The sequence below is a fragment of the Manihot esculenta genome, chromosome 13, assembly GCF_001659605.2.
Source record: "Manihot esculenta cultivar AM560-2 chromosome 13, M.esculenta_v8, whole genome shotgun sequence".
Lineage (NCBI taxonomy): Eukaryota > Viridiplantae > Streptophyta > Magnoliopsida > Malpighiales > Euphorbiaceae > Manihot > Manihot esculenta.
In genome coordinates this window covers 36,546,296-36,563,247 of record NC_035173.2, presented here as the reverse complement: position 1 = coordinate 36,563,247, position 16,952 = coordinate 36,546,296, and the positions used below count along the sequence as shown (strand labels likewise).

Genomic DNA, 16,952 nt, shown 5'->3' with positions numbered 1-16,952 from the left:
GCAGTTAGTGGATGCCTAAGAAATATATAAATAATATAAAATTAATTAACATTTTTTGGAAAAACTTTTACTCTATTTTGCATAAAAATTTTTTTTCTTATTTTCCAAGTTGGTAAATGAAGTATATTATGTCACATAAAAAGAAATTGATGTAAGTTTAAATTAATGAGTTACCGTAAGAAATTGTTTTTAAGATATTTTAATTTTAATACAAAACAATGTTATGTATTTTTAATCTATTTAATTTTTTATACAGCTCAACCTCTCTCTAATATAAAAAAATTATAGAGCAAGCATTAGAGAAACTCTCCTTCCTTCTCCCCTATTTTTTGACCTTTTAGGATTCATTTCCTTCTCACCATTTTTTTCCTTTTAGGATTCATTTTTACTGGTCGTCCGCTTCCCTGTCCTCGAGGGCAAGGGAGATTTACTCCTCCGTCCGATGTGAATTCTACCCCTTTTTGTATATAATTTTAATTTTTTTTTCAAAAATTTATGCTATAAGTGAGATATATTTATTTAGTACTTGCAATATTATTTACATTTTTTTATGTTAAAATTTTTTTTTTCGATTTAATTATAGCATAAAATGCAGTTCCTGGAAATCACAGGTTCCAAGACAGTTTTTTGGGTTCATGGTATCTGCGTTGTGGGTTTGTGGAATGGGATCTTGTGATCGGATTGGAGTTTTGAGTCCGGTCTTCATTGGACTTTTAGAGTTTATTTATGTAATGGGCCCAAAGTCATATTTCTTTGGATCAAATAGAGCATATCATATCAATCTTAAATTCTTTAACCATTGTTTCAATTTATAAGAATTTAATTTAATTTTTATAGAAATTACAAAATATTTAAAATTTACTTTTTAAAAGGCCTGAATCGGAAGTGATAAGAAAATAGTCAGAAATTACAGATTATACAAGGAGAGAAAGAGAGTATTTGATATCAAAATGGTCTTAGCGTGTGGACTTGGATAACCATAAGTTCACATTATTAAGAAAAATTTTGATACCGCGTTTTAACAGTAGTCATAAACTTCAATTAGAATTGTTGTTGGAAAAAAAATACTTACAAAATATCAATATTAATATAAATAAATATATTAGATTTTATGTTTAAATTAATTTTTAATACAAATTAATTAATATATTTATTTTAAAAAAATAACAAAAACACTTTCCACGATAATCCATAGCACGACTCTTATAAGCTGCGTTTAGATAGGAAACATGTGCATAAGCATCGCCACATGCATTTGCCCACCCCAATGTGGAGGACAAGTTACCTCTCACTTTTTCCAAAATTCTCAATCCACGGAATAAATATTATTTAAAAATTATTGTGAACAAATATTACGAAATTATTAAATAATTTAAATTAATTATTTCAAATTATTTGAATTAGGTTATACCGAATTCAATTTCCGTTCTCCGGCGAAAAGAACCAAAGAGAAAAAAAAATAGATAAGAAAACCAAAAAGCATATCTGTCAAGATCTCTTTCATTTAACCTTTTGAACACGACAATTTGATACACTTTACAATCTGTAAGGCATCTTTGTCAAAGTGGTTTTGGAGGTTTATGTCCTTTTCGCCATCTCCAATTGATCAACCATGATGATGTTTTTGAACTCCTGTAAACCCAACATAAACATCACCATTTTACATGTTGCATTACAAACAAAATTTCATTATCAAGAATTAGCAACCAATGACAATACAAAACAATCGTGTTAGCCAATTTGTGCAGTAACAAAGAGATTATCGCATAATTTAATCAACAATAGAATCATAAATAAATTTTAACCAGACGAATCCATTTTGTCCAGAGTCCCCACCACCACAACATTTTTTTCAGCCAATTTTGCTTGTCCGCATCTTCCAACTGATTTCCTTGAGTGGTAAGGAATTGAGATGTGAAGAGTTGAGGACGGTAGTAAAGCACATCCTGTTTACAATAGATGCATCTTCGTGGGTCGGAGTTATAGCTGATCAACATCTACATCTTTGCATTCATGTGCTTAGAAAACAGGGGATAGTTCATGATTTCAATCAGTCCCCAATTGACTCATTGCTGAGGCGCTCTCTCCGAATCATGTCTACCAGATCCTGGACAACTTCAGACATTGGTGGCCTGAATTCTGGCTGAGTCTGTAAGATAAACTTCAAGTCAAGGAAGCAATTCTATATGGGTAGATAACAAAATAGACTACCTCATGAGAAATTCTCTCCTTCTCAGTACTCTACCAAGGCACATTAGAAAACACAAAAATGATATCCATGATGAAAAAGAAACAACTACTTTTCATCCTTCCCTCTCCTACAGAATCCATATCCCTATCATGACTGTTAGATAACGATTCATTTAATATTTGCTTAGCAACCGTCATTATATTTTTTGCCCTATGCTCACAGATGAGAAGTACAACCCTTGATCCAGGAAAGACAAGGAACCATTGCAGAGATTAAATACTAATTTTGGAACCAAATGTACCTCACCTGCATGGAACTTCGTGACCCAATACTTGAAACAGGTCTTAGTGGACATTAGTGATGAAACAAATAAAAGAAGAGGAAGAAGAGTGGAATTCTCACCTGAACACACCGAGAAATAATATCGGCAAAGTGTGACAACGATTTGGCAGGGTATGCTCCATTAAGAGAAGGATCAACCATCCTGGACAATGCATCAATGTCATGAAGCTGGGGGACTGCCCATCTCACCAGAAATTGCTCGCCTCGATTACGTGTCCTACAAAAATTTGACAAAAATATGTATGGCTAAGAAAGAAAAATAGGCAATTAGGTATATGATAACAAACAGGAGGCCTTCATATTTTTTACCTATCATGGGATTTTCGGCCTGTTAAGAGTTCTAACATAACCACCCCAAAGCTATAAACATCACTCTGCGCAGTATAAATTCCAGATTCGAATTCTGGAGCCCCATAACCATAAGCTGTTAGCAACTGCCCTGACAACTGAAAATTATAAAAAATTTCAGAATTAACACATGAAAATAACAACAGAAGCTTCATTCCACTTGCCACACATTGAAACTAGTTCAGTAATCAAGCTTGGGAAACATAACAATCCAAAGAAATGCAACCCATGCAAATGGAGCAGCAGCCTGATTATTGTGGCTTCACAAAACCTTATGACAGGAGATGGGGTTATTAAGCAGGTAAGACCAACCACTTCAAACAGTAAACAAATGCAGCCATATTTGATGAGGGCATAAGCCATAAAGACCCTGTTTTCAACACTAGTGCAATAGCAGGGTGTGTTGAAGCACACTAACAACTAACTGAAGTAGCCAGAGGTACAGTCCCAACTTTACACGTTATGTAAGAGAAGGTAAAAAAGGTGAGATCAACAATTCAATTACCAATTGCAGAGATATGATTTGACAAAGGCTACAAGTCCAAAATGACATCAAAATTTAAAGATTATCTTCAAGGAGCCTAATAGGATCCCAAGCATAATGTGACCATTGTGATGTCAGGATAAGAGTTTGGTCAACTCGTTCTAAAGGCCCCAAAAACAAAAACTATTTTCTTTCAGACAGCTGCATCTCTATAATATTCCTGAAGCTACATTAACTGATCATCAAGATTTTTTTTCTCACAAAAATTTTATTTTCCAATAGCACTTCTACATGACATAATAAATTAACATCAAGCAATTCAATGTAATAGAAATTTGAAAGTAAATTCAGACTGTGGTTCAGTTACGGTCTTGGGTTATGGATCGCGTCATGAAAATAGAATGCTTACTAATGTGATATTTAAAATTATTATAACATTTGACTTACCTGACTAACAGCACCTGATGATATTAGTGGAGCCAAACCACAATCTGAGACATGAACTGCAAGATCATCATCAAGTAGAATGTTCGCAGACTTGAAATTTCTGTGTACAACAGGTGGCTGACAGATCTCATGCAAATACCTTCACACAGAAGAAAGAACGTAAACACTTGTAACAGAAGTATACTTCCTATCAAAATTCTTCTCTCCTAAAAATAAGGTTTATAAAGTGCTATCAATTTTTACCACTAACAAGTCATAACTGCAGTAGCATTTATACTGGTTCAGAGTATTACCCAGTAGTAACCCACATAAGTACCACAGGATGACTTATATTACTCATCTCTTCAAGAAGCTCCGTGCATGCACATGTGTGCGTGAGGAGATTCAATTTTTTGTAGACATGGAAAACAATAAGCTAAAAACCTCCCAGTTGTCGTGAGTTCTGAGCCCAATTCACTTTGAAATATTATTTTTCTCTCACTGATTTGAGCAGTATAGAATAGATATGTTTTGCATGGTTAAAAAGGTCCTTATTATTTATTCAGTTACTTTTCAGTTCCAGCTAAAAGTATCTGTCAAAAACTCAAGTTTAAATGGGTTATGTCGTACCATGTAAATGGTTAATATACTTACTCTAAGGCTCTGGCAGCTCCAAGTGCCATCCTGATTCTGGTATTCCAGGAAAGCTGCTTCTTCAACTCATCATCTGAATGTAGTGCATCCTGTAGTGTTCCATTACTGCAATACTCATAAATAAGAAGCCTTTGACCATGCTCTGCACAGTAACCCATGAGCTCAACAACATTAGCATGTCGGATCCGATCAATATTGTTAACCAGTTCAATAAACTCATCATCCTTCTGGCTTGAAGCCTTCTTGTCCAGTTTCTTGACTGCAAGAAGCTACAGAAGCATCCAAAAACATGCATCACAGCTTTGAGCGATTTAACATGCACAGTAATCACTAATTAATCACATAGATTGCACCAAAGGGGAGATAAGATTTGGCAATACATTAACTCGATCTATTTTCAACCTAGCGCGACTAAAGAAGGCAAGCAGTTGAAAGAGAACAGGAAGAAATCAATGAAGAAAGGTTGTAAATTGTACAGAAAAGGACAAAAATGAAGTCTCATGACAGATGATTCTGTCTAACGTCACCAGAAAAAGTGCACATGGATTACAACAATCATACCTTCCCATTAGGAAGCTCCGCCCTATAAACATTTCCAAGCATACCTCCACCTATAAGATTTTCTTGAGAAAAGCTGTTTGTGTATTGCTGAAGGGATGCAATGGTGAAAGACCTGGCAGAAGTGAAGGGATTCTGAGATTTAGTAAGAGGCTTTGCTGTATTCGCTTCTGCAGGAACAATTGGTGTAACAATGACCTCTGCTGACGGTAGAGGAGGAGATTGAAGGGGTGGAGGAGATTGAGGGGGAGGGGGAGGAGGAGGCGGCAGCGGTGGTGGTGGTGGTGGTGGTGGTGGAGGGGGTGGGGGAGGAGGGGGCATGAAAAATGAATCTACTCTGCTCAGGTCTACTTCATAATCATCCCGCTTTGGTATTCTGGGCATAGTTCTCTCATGCACAGCTTGTGGCTTTGGTTGATCCTCCTTCTGCAGTACTGTAGCCTCTTTTGGAACTGTTAGCATAAATTTTACATGTCATTTACCAAAAATTTCAACCTTGCAAAAGAAAAGACTGTTAGAATTGAAAAGTCGTTTACCTTTTTCTGTTTCATTAGTTGGTTGAACCAAGGACTCATGGTCCCTTTGATTCTCTCGGTTGCCTCTATATGCACCAACTTGATGCTGCTTGAAAATTCTGCTGGCCTCTTCCCTTCTTCTGCTACATCTTGGCATAAAAAGCACTAATCCTAATGCCAAAATTACAAACAACAATACACCAGCAATTGATATCCAAACTACTTTTTTAGTAGATACAGATTTTTTGCCCCCAGAACCAGGTTCCTCTGATGAAGACGGCCCATCAACCTGTTTGCCAGGTGTTTTCCCAGATGAAGGTGAAGTTGGTGCTCCAGAAAGCACTGGTGCCGGCGGTGGTGTCAGTGGGGATGTTGGTGCAGGTAATGGGACAGATGTATCATTGAATGGATTCCCATCTTTTCTGCACAAATAATTATAATATTACCACATAAATGAGTAACATGTCCAACTACTAAAAGTTTCTAAAACTGCACAGATATCTGCTTCCTGTTCACGGGTAACAATATATGACAGACTTCTGCAGATTTAGATGCCAAATGCAGTAGACTGCAAGCAAAAGTAAGAGCTTCAAGCAAGGATACCCACACAGTACTTACAGCCACAAGCATTAATTGATGCTTTAGAAACCATAATTGGCACAAGGTGTCTTGGACTTGATGCATAAGAAGCCCAAATGATATGAAAAATAGAAAACAATATGTAATGATATTGCACTATCAATTATTAGGTTGCATACGTTATGAAGTAAATGCTAATGCAACTGTGATAAAAATTCCTAACTTGCTTTCCCTTTTCTGTAAGGTTTGTGTAAGTTTTTGCAATATATTGCAATCTTTATGGCTTGAATGGACTCTTCACCTAAAGTTTCAACATTACAGGTATGAATAAGCTCCCTAAAAAATTCCTAGTATAAAGTCAATCTGGATTCTTTGTCATATCAACCTGATATGATTTCCAAATCCTATTTATTTCAAGGGACCTTGAATTTGGCTGTCCATGGTCCAGATACAATACATCATTAGTTAATTCAGTCACTGGCTTATGCATAATTAAGTTTTCTCATAATAATTATCTAAAATGCTAGCAATATTCTAAATATGGGACAGAAATATATCACTGACAATTTGACATAAATTTCTTACATTAGAGAAGCAAAAACCCATAAATGTAAAAAGAATGTTTTGCATTCTCACCTAAAATCAGGGATGGTCAGCATCTTGTCAGGTATGGGTCCTGAGAAGAGGTTATTCTCTATATTCCTGTTTAAGATAAGACCAAGATGATCAAAGAGTTATCCTACAAATTTTAGAAACTTGACAATTGAATTCCCCAAATAGAAAACAATTTTATCAATTGATAATTGAATGTAAATTAAAAGGGACATGTTTGTGAGTAATACAAATCTTTCAAGGGAAGATCTTGAAGAACATTGAGGGTCCCTGACAGCTGATTTTCCTGCAACCGTCTGCCAAACAAGCTGTTAGCTTAATTCACTGTGATGAAATAAGTATAACTGGATGGACCATGACAAAAACTCAAAAACTTACAAGGTTGTAAGACGAATCAAATTTTGGAAAGAAGCAGGTAAATGCCCACTCAAATTGTTACTGGATAAGTCTCTGCAGATACACAACTCCGTTAATGATAAATTACCGCACAAAGTGAACCTGGAGAGGAATAGCAATCCAACTTCAAAATAAGAACCTACAGATTGATCAACCCTGTAAGGGACTGGAAAGAATCTGGTATCTCTCCACTTAAGAAATTGTTGTTCAGAGACCTGCATGGCACATGAAGTAAATATATAAGCCCAAAACATATACAATTGACACCAACTATCATTAGGCATCAGCAAAAATGACAGAAGAGACTATTGAGACAATTTACATGGCTGTCAATAAAGTCAGAGAGGATATTGAATCCGGGATGCTTCCAGTGAAATTGTTTGCTGAAAGGAAACTGTCAAGAGGAAAAGGTAAGGAAGTGCAGAGAAAAGGATGTGAAATTCTATCTCATAAGGCAGTTTCTGATAGACAAAAATGACAATTTTACTTTCTTTCCAAGGGCACATACAAGTTTTGCATGGTAGCAGGCAGATTGGACGGAATGCTCCCCCCAATGCGGTTATTGCTTAAATCTCTGAAATACAGTAACAGCCAAAAGAAATTCAGAAAAAACAAAAAGAGAAGGGCATTTACCAAGATTCCAAAGTAACAATAATAATATGGCAAAAGGATGCATTTATATAGTGAAGAAGTTTATTCTGGGCTAGGAGAAAGCTGATCACCAAACAGATAACAAACACCAGAAAAAGAGAGAAACACTTACATTGATCTGATAGAAGTAAACATGCCCAAGTCATTACCAAGTTCTCCTCCCAAATTAGCTCCATTAAGAACTCTATAAAACCCAATGTTTAAATAAAATAAAAAAAATCATAAGAGAGGTGTATATTATAAATATCTGGAATAGAGTGAAATGAAGCTTCCATACATTGACGTTATGTCTGAAACCTCACATCCAACACCTTGCCACCTTTCGCCACAAGGGTCTCCCCCCGAAGCAACCCACCCGGGCAGTACAGGATTTCCCAGAGAAGCGTATAAGCTATTAATTGCAGCAACTAATTCAATCAAAGCAATGCAGGTGATAAGGTTCAAAGCTCCATTTTGTAATAACAAATAAAAATAGGAACTCCAGGGCAATTTTTTTTCCCAACTAATCAAAGCATAAAAATAGTAGATAAATGCTACATTTACAGCTCAAAATTAAACTAAGTTCCCTAATGTTGTTGCTTATTTGACTGTTTTGCAAACTGCAATTCTCTGTGATAGCAATGTCATTTAAAAATTAACATAACAAGCTAATCTGCTCACATATCCCACATTTTCCCAGCAGACAAACAACAAAGAGAACTCCATAATTGAGTAAAGAAGAAGAAGCAGACTAAGTGAGAGTGAATTACCATCACTGGGATTAGTAGCTCCAAAAGAAATAGTCGCTGAGCAGATAAAAAAAAACCCAACAAAGACCTTTAGATAGATCTCCAAATTCATGTACTTCCTACCAGATCTCTCCATTCCCGTTGATCTCTATCTCAACTGTCCCTTCCTCCGCAACATCAAGCATAAAATCACTCTCCAATCTGAAAAATAGTGCGACCAAAAAAATTTAAAAAGAAAAAAGAAAACCCATGAACATACAGTCAGTAATCCTAGCAGGAGGTGAAATGGAATCAAATTTGGTGGCCAGTAATAATGAGAGAAGCACTTCAAGGACTTTTCAAAAGTAAAGAAGCTTAGGAGCTAAGATTCAATTAACTTTTATCACATACAGAGAGAGAAAAAAAAGACGTAAACAAATACTATATCAGAATTCCATAAAATAAATAAAGAAAGAGCCCCAACCTGTAGAAAGATTATAACTTGGAAAGAATAGCAGAAGAAAGAAAAAAGAAAGGCAGAAAATGTGGAAGAAAAAGTAAGAACGACTACGACTCTGCTTAGCCTCCTTTCTTTCTCTTTTTCTCTCTAGTATTGGTTGATTGTTTTCTCAGTCTAGCAAATTCTAGGAACTTAAACTCTGAAGTAGCTGAAGAAATGGTGAGAGAGAGGGATGGAGTTGTAGCTTCTTTTAGAAAAGATTAAATGCTCTTTCCACGCTCTGCGGCGGCGCGTGTTTTCGTTATATGGATTTTCTATTTTTGGTGTCTGGAACTGCTGGTATTTAGATAGATGTTAATCCCAAAAAATCACATGCACTTAGGGTAAAGTAGGAGAGTTGTAGTAGCCTTAAACATAAATAATTTTAATTAAAATTGATAATTACTTTTGTATCCTTTATTATAAACTAATTGATTAAAATACTTTTATAATTTTAAAATTATATTAAAATATTTTTATATTTTAATTTCATTAATTGAAAATGATTTCTGTCAAATTAAATTTATTTTTTCATTTATTTATTAGCTACAGCCAAAAAAAATTATTCATATTCTAAAATTACTTTTCTAAAGAAGAAGAACTTTAATTTGCAAAGATTTAAAAATAAGAGGAAGAGAAAAGTTTTTTTTTCTTTAGTTTGCACAAATTTAAGAAGAAAAAGACAAAATTTCTTTGGTTTGCGAAAATTTAAAAGAAAAGTTTAATAATAATAATAAATAAGGTTATTTTAATTTTTTTTAATTTAAATTATAAAAAATTGAGTTTAATTTAATGGAAGTTCTTTTCGATTAATAAAATTAAATATAATAATATTTTAATATAATTTTAAAATTATAAAAATATTTTAATTAATTGGTTTGTAGTATAAAAATACAAGAATATTTATTTTTAATTAAAATAATAAAAATAAAGAACGTGCCTCTTTATGAATTAAATTAAATTTTATTAATATTATATTTTGTTTAGTATTTAAACACATAAATTAATAACAAAATTTACATATAAATTAAAACTATGAGAAAATATTATCATTATTTTAACATTTTAAGTTTAAAAAAATTAATTAATTTTATCACAAACCCTTATGATCGAAAAATATTTATGTATTTAAAAATAAAATGAGGAGAGTGGGGTAGGTGCGAGTGGGGATGGTAATAAGTTATTGTAGGGTGGGTTTTGCAGTAAATGTGAATGATAGAATGCTAATTGGAGTAGCCGCCAGTTTTTCCAAGCGCTTCACGTGCGTGGCTGTCTGGCGGAATCATTGTAATGGGCTCTCTAGCTCTTTCCCACAAAGTAATGTTTTCCTTTATACATTTTCCCTTCTTTCATTTTCTTTCCTCTCCCTTCTTTTCTTATTTTACAAACAAGGCATTACTCTCTACCCATAAATTTAAAACCGCTCAAGGTCCATTTCTGCATGATTCTAACTGTTTTATATTTGATAGTATAGTTTGCTTGATGTGACCTTTCATAATTTTAATAAATTTTAACTCATAAATTAATTAAAAAATATATAGAATCAGATTATTCAGGTTTCTCTAATTTTTTATTTTTTATAATTAAAGGAAAAAAAAACTTCCAAGGAGCTGATTGTTGCGTGTGAAGCACGAGGAAGGTGGCAGTGGGGCAGTTTATAACGTGCAAGTCAGCAATTTATCTAAAGCTTTGCTTAATTTCTTTTCTTATCAATTTCAAAGTTAATCTCCACACTACACTCATTAGTTTTATGTAAATATGATTTTATTATTTAAGTTTATATTTAAATGGGGTTGATTCTTGGTCTGAACATCTTATTGGTCGGATCTAGTTGGTGATAAGAGTTTAATTATTTATTTATTTAAATTTAAATAAATTAGTACGTTAAAACTAGGTAGCAGAAAATGATTCCAACCGTTGAGCCACAGTGTTTGTCAATAAGTGGAGGGCACAAAAGTTCCAAATCAGAAAAAGCCACTTTTGAATTTGGTATTTTTTTTTCTAAATTTCTTTTTCAATGGACAAAAAAACAAAGTAATGAAAAATAGTTCATTTTTTTTTTATATAAAGGCAAGCAATCTTTATCTTTATTATTATTTAATATTTATAAATCCAGCCCCTTCTTATGTAAGCTGTCACTGATCTAAAGAATCTCCATTTTCTATCCTACTCTCACCGCCTTTTTCTTTCAGATTCTATCCTTTCACTTTATTACTATTATTATTATCATCATTTCTTTTAAATAAAAATTTTAAAATTTTAAAAAATAAAATTAAAATCCCTCATATTTATTCAAATAAACTTATCATAAATTTAATATGAATTATTATTATTATTATTAAAATTAAATTTAATATTTTAAATTATAAAATTTTACAAAGATAAAAAAATATATATTTTTTTAATAAAAAGTTTAAAAAAATATTGTGTGAAAAGCGACAAACCTGAAAAGAGAGCATAAAAGTGGTGTCCACAAGTTTTGATTGGTCAAAATATAATCCTAATCCAAAGCCATCAAAAGAGAAATTGTTTCTTATCTTTAAATTGACAAACAAAAAATAGGCTTGAAAATAATTGATGTGTACATAATGGAATATGATATTAAATTAAATAAAATTTAAATTAAAATTTAAAAAAAAATGAAAGAAAATAGAGAGACAAAGATAGAATAAAGACCTCTTAGAAGTGATAGCTGAGTTTAGCAATTAATAAGAGGGTGGTTAAGTCGCTCTCATTTTTTAAATTTTGCATGCATTTTCATTCTCACATCTGCTTATTCATTTGTTTGGTGTATTAATTATTATAAATTTAATTTTTATTTAATAATTATCAAATTATATACTATAGTTTTAAATTAACTTTACTTTCATGTAAATTTTTAGTTTTTTAACCAAAGATTGATTTTTTTTTTTACAAGAAGATGATATTTTTATTAAATTTTGAACAGCAATGGCAACCAAAAGCTAAGAATGATACGTTGGAAGTGGGACACTTGTTTGGTTTCCTGGAAAAGGACAATTTTTGTGCCTCCAATTCAAGGTCGTGTCATTCGATAAAGAATCCACCTTTCAATTTATATACTTTTCTTAGTGAAAACTTTTAAATTACATGAATCTCGTTTAAAATAATTATTATAATATATAATTTTTTTTATTTTAACACAGGTGGAGTGTACTAAACTTCTATAAGTAATTAGGTTAAGAGTTGTAGGCCATGACAACCATTATGTAACATAATCTACAAATCTCTGCCAAATGGCTTGAGTTATGGGAAAACACCACTGGTGGTGTACTAAATATGTTACTAGTGTCAAAGTCTAACATCACATCTACTCTAACTCTACCCAATCAAGTGTTATAATAACACAAGTTTCATTAAACCTGATTTGTTTGGAAGTCAGTCATCCAATATAAGTCAGTAGTGATATAGTTAAATTCATTCGATGTGAGTTAATTTGCGCATATATATATATATATATATATATATAATTTTTTAATAAAAAATAAAATTTTATTAAAAAATCATAAAAAAATTTAAAACCTGTATAAAGGAACATATAACAAAATAAATTTTAGAGTCTATAAATTTAAAAATCTAAGCATTTCAAACACTAAAAAGTCAAAATTCGAACCATCATATTTTTTTATCAGACAAACAAAAAAAAATACACCACAATCCTTCACTCTGAAACTTTTGAGTATTGTCACTACTCAAAAAGACTTATCGATATTTTATTCTTTCTATACAAAACTTTTAACAACTATACAAAACACCAAAGAATGTTTTTCAAAAAATTATACAAAAAAAATTCAAAGTGAATAAGAAATAGAGTTAAGAATAACCGTCAAAGCATATGAAAATACTATAATTGAGAAAAATACTATCAAATGCTTTGAAAAAAGAAGATTTTCTTCCTCATTTGAATCAGGGTATCGCTTTCAAAATAATGGATGAAGCCTCCAAGAAAACAAATAGTAGAGAAGAAAGAAAAAGCAATAATTAAAAAGATTTCACTTGCACTACCAACAACCAAATAGAAAATAAAAGAAACAAAAATAAAAATAAACCAAAAAATCTTCTTTCTCATGGAGTTCCATTTGCCAACAATTAGAAAACTTCAATAAGAATATCTACAATCTCACTCAGGGATGAGGGAGATAACTCACATTAATATGAGAGAGGGGAGGAGCCATCTCTACTTGAAAAGGGCAGAAATAACTACATAAATAGACAAAAGAGGGATTTGGGGCCTCAAAGAAGTTACTCTTATATGAAGGGATATGGAAAGTTACATACAGTAGCATGTGAATAGAACTTATTCTATAAATTAGAAATATAAAAATAGTGAAAAAATCTCTCCCTAAATGTTTAGAGAGAAGATAGCAATGAGAAATTCAATTATAAAGTCATAAAGGACTTATATACTGGTAGGTTGAGAGTATATAAATATAAAAAAAATCTTGCAAGTAAATACAAAATGAGAAAAAGCATGACCATTTGCACCCTTGAATCTTAATGACCCTATCCCTTTCACCAGATGCTCACACCACACTCACAGCTGCACACCATAATTATTTCATACAAACTTGTTTTCATAATTTGTTTTACATGTTATACTAACACATTCCTAACATGTTTTCTCTTTCTATGATGGTTTCTATTCTATAAGGTCCAAAATATTAATATGATTATTTATCTTTTTCTTCTACTTTAGAATTCACTTCAATTTTGATGTTATTAGGGTCAAACAATGAAAATGTTCAAAAAGCCCAAAAGAAATAGAAAAGCAGAACCTTTCACAACTGCAAGCCCATGTGAATATGGCACTCAGGTTCTAGCACTGGTTTTTGGTTCAACCATACTTATCATAAAAGTATTCGGTTCAAATCGAAAAAATTGATTGAATTAAATTAATTTAAAATTTTAATTTAATTTTTTATTTATTTCGATTTAATTTGATTTTTAATTTAAAAAATTTTAATTATTTTAATTTGATTCGATTTTAATAAAAAAATAAAAAAATAATCAAACCAAATCAATTAATAATAATAATATATATTTTTTAATAATATATATAAATTATATTATATTAAAATTAAAATATTTTAATTAAATTTTAAAATACTAAAAATAAAGTATAAAAAATAAAAAATTTATTAAAAATTTAAACCTATAAATTAAATCAAATAAAATCAAACCAATTCAATTTAAATTCTAACTAAAATCAATTTGGTTTAATTTTTATAAATACCAAAATTTCATCATTCCGTTTATTCTGTTCTTTTCCATTTTAAATCGAACCTATCTAATCCTCACCACTAACCGGTCACCTCCCACGCCACCCCGCCAACCCATCTTCTAATCCCCACCACCCAATCTCCTCCTCTCAAGTTTCGACCTCTGCTTCTCTCTCCGACGGAGGTGCTACCTAGATACCCAGAAACCATGTTTCATTCTCGCTTCACATCCCTAGCTTGTACCGTCAAATCAGCGAAATCCCGACTTTTCTCCTCCCTAGGCGAGCCCGCTAAACCCCAATTCGCCCAAACTCTAGCTGGTCTCCGTGCCCGTTTAGCCTCCGAGTCCCCTTCCTTTTCCGACTTCACAGACCTCCAATCCAACGATTCCTACTCTGTTGATGTGGGCACCAAGAAAAAACCCCTTCCGAAGCCTAAATGGATGAAAGAAGCAATTCCCGGTGGTGAAAAGTATGTCCAGATCAAGAAGAAGCTCAGAGAATTGAAGTTGCATACTGTTTGTGAGGAGGCTAAGTGTCCTAATTTGGGAGAGTGCTGGTCTGGTGGCGAGACCGGAACTGCCACTGCCACCATTATGATTCTTGGGGATACCTGTACTCGTGGTTGCAGGTATGATTCTCCTTTTTCAATTCCTTTTTTGGTCAGGTTGGATTTTTGGGATATACGAGCCATTTTCCTTCCCCAGGTTTTGCAATGTGAAGACATCGCGTACTCCTCCTCCACCTGACCCGGATGAGCCTGCCAATGTGGCCGAGGCAATTGCATCGTGGGGTTTGGATTATGTGGTTATTACTAGTGTTGATCGTGATGATTTGCTTGATCAAGGGAGTGGTCATTTTGCTCAGACTGTGCAGAAGCTGAAGGCTTTGAAGCCAAACATGCTGATAGAAGCACTGGGTATGAATCATTGCTTCTCTTAAATATGAATTTAATGATGTACTTGTGAATGGCAAAGTTGCAAGTTGCTACTTAGCAAAAAAGAATAACTGTAGTTGAGCCTCTATTTTTTTGAGTTTAATGAGCATACACTGATATTTGTATCAAATTGACTCTGAGCAGCTACTTCTTCCTACTTGTGTATTTTTAGAGTTATTGAATGCAGTTTACTTCCTTGTTTTTAATGTTGCTTGTTCTCATTTGATTGTCTAGTTCCGGATTTTCGGGGAGACCCTGGATGTGTAGAAAAAGTAGCAAAATCAGGATTGGATGTTTTTGCACACAATATTGAGACAGTTGAAGAACTTCAAAGTGTTGTACGGGATCGTCGTGCAAATTTTAAGCAATCTTTAGATGTCTTAATGATGGCCAAAGATCATGCTCCCACTGGAACACTTACCAAGACCTCAATAATGTTAGGCTGTGGGGAGACACCTGAACAGGTTGTGAAAACAATGGAGAAGGTGAGAGCAGCAGGTGTTGATGTAATGACTTTTGGCCAGTATATGAGACCGTCAAAGCGCCATATGCCAGTATCTGAATACATTACTCCCGAAGCTTTTGAGAAGTATAGAACACTGGGCATGGAAATGGTACACTTGTGCTTTATTTTCAGTTTTGGCATTTAATTGTTTTCTTTCCCTTGTTCTATGCATGATTTACTTGGATAACATATTTCACGGATAATCACTATTTGTGTATCATGTGATCATTGCCAGCTTCATGTTGTTACTCATTCCATTCTAATGAGTGATCTGTGAAGACAATGAAGTGGAATAACATCAGCTTTACCTCCTACTCATTCTTTCTCCTGCTCATTCTTTCACCGTCTTTTTTTTGTTTTCCCTTTCTATGTTCTTCCATAAAAAGTTAACTTCTTTGATGTTTTAAAAACATGGTTCGCATTGTTTCTTTTATTATCAGTTCATGTTGACTATGATTCTCCTCTTTGTTTTAGTTCTATACAACTTTCACCAGGTGCATTATAATTAATATATTTACATTGTGCTACAAACAAAAGGGCTTTTTTTATTGGATGGACCTTATCCACCTTAATCTAGTTCTCATTTATGCCAGTGGAAGTGATCCGTTTGCGAATGAGGCAGCAATGTGGTAAAAGAGAGCCCCTGTGGTGTTGCAGATTATCATTTCATGGTCGCTTCTGCTGAAATTGGTCTAAAACCATTCTGTAACAAAATCACAGGCTGCTCTAATTTTACTATTGAAGCAGCAGATTTTCATTCCTCAAAATATGCATCCTACAGATACTTTCCTGTTACCCAATCTAATTCTCAACATATCCTTGAATTTTGGAAGGCAATTATTGAGTTTTGTGGTGCCATTGTCTCAAAATTGATAATCTGTCATTGCTATCACGTACCTTATTCTTTCTCTGGATGGTGTAGGGATTTCGGTATGTGGCATCTGGTCCCATGGTCAGATCATCATACAAGGCAGGCGAATTCTACATCAAGTCCATGATAGAATCAGATCGGGCTGCATCTTCACAAGTTCCTAACTCTTGATGAGATCCTCTTTTTTTTTTATTGAATAATTCTTTTAATTTTCCTGTCTCCTCCCCATCAAATGCATTGATGATAATAAAGTACAAACTCAATGGCTTTTAACTAATATCTAAAGTGATATTTTGGAAGCTTCAGTTGGAAGAGGCCAACCCTTTTGTGGTTAAATAAATTCAAGCTTGTTCTATTCTATAATGGATGTAAATTCAGTCTGCTGTAATTCAAAAGTGTGTCCCTTTCTCCAATTATTTCCATTATGATTTTCTGCTAGAT

At 33.1% G+C, this 16,952-nt stretch overlaps 2 protein-coding genes across 4 annotated transcripts; one reads left to right on the top strand and one right to left on the bottom strand.

The window, feature by feature from the left end:
• Positions 1 to 1,484: 1,484 nt before the first annotated feature.
• Positions 1,485 to 9,163, bottom strand: LOC110629320 (protein STRUBBELIG-RECEPTOR FAMILY 3). Of its 2 annotated transcripts, XM_043949665.1 has the most exons (17): positions 8,948 to 9,163; positions 8,506 to 8,685; positions 8,034 to 8,163; positions 7,869 to 7,940; positions 7,614 to 7,679; positions 7,428 to 7,499; positions 7,249 to 7,320; positions 7,088 to 7,159; positions 6,940 to 7,005; positions 6,734 to 6,799; positions 5,540 to 5,940; positions 5,007 to 5,455; positions 4,446 to 4,714; positions 3,813 to 3,951; positions 2,843 to 2,979; positions 2,594 to 2,750; positions 1,485 to 2,149 (listed from the first exon to the last, which is right to left on the bottom strand). In XM_043949665.1, exons 2-17 carry the CDS (start codon positions 8,618 to 8,620, stop codon positions 2,051 to 2,053), a joined length of 2,382 nt encoding a protein of 793 aa, XP_043805600.1. In that variant the 5' UTR covers positions 8,621 to 8,685; positions 8,948 to 9,163; the 3' UTR covers positions 1,485 to 2,050. The 2 variants fall into 2 exon arrangements, with proteins under 2 accessions (XP_043805600.1, XP_043805601.1); XM_043949666.1 differs by lacking the exon at positions 8,948 to 9,163 and having other exon boundaries at positions 8,034 to 8,147; positions 8,506 to 8,887.
• Positions 9,164 to 14,258: 5,095 nt separating this feature from the next.
• Positions 14,259 to 16,924, top strand: LOC110630235 (lipoyl synthase, mitochondrial). 2 transcript variants are annotated; one of them, XM_021777627.2, is made up of 4 exons: positions 14,259 to 14,829; positions 14,906 to 15,117; positions 15,370 to 15,749; positions 16,234 to 16,396. In XM_021777627.2, the coding sequence occupies exons 1-4, from the start codon at positions 14,408 to 14,410 to the stop codon at positions 16,240 to 16,242; spliced, it is 1,023 nt and encodes a 340-aa protein (XP_021633319.1). In that variant the 5' UTR covers positions 14,259 to 14,407; the 3' UTR covers positions 16,243 to 16,396. The 2 variants fall into 2 exon arrangements, with proteins under 2 accessions (XP_021633319.1, XP_021633317.1); XM_021777625.2 differs by lacking the exon at positions 16,234 to 16,396 and adding an exon at positions 16,563 to 16,924 and having other exon boundaries at positions 14,261 to 14,829.
• The last annotated feature ends 28 nt before the right edge of the window (positions 16,925 to 16,952 follow it).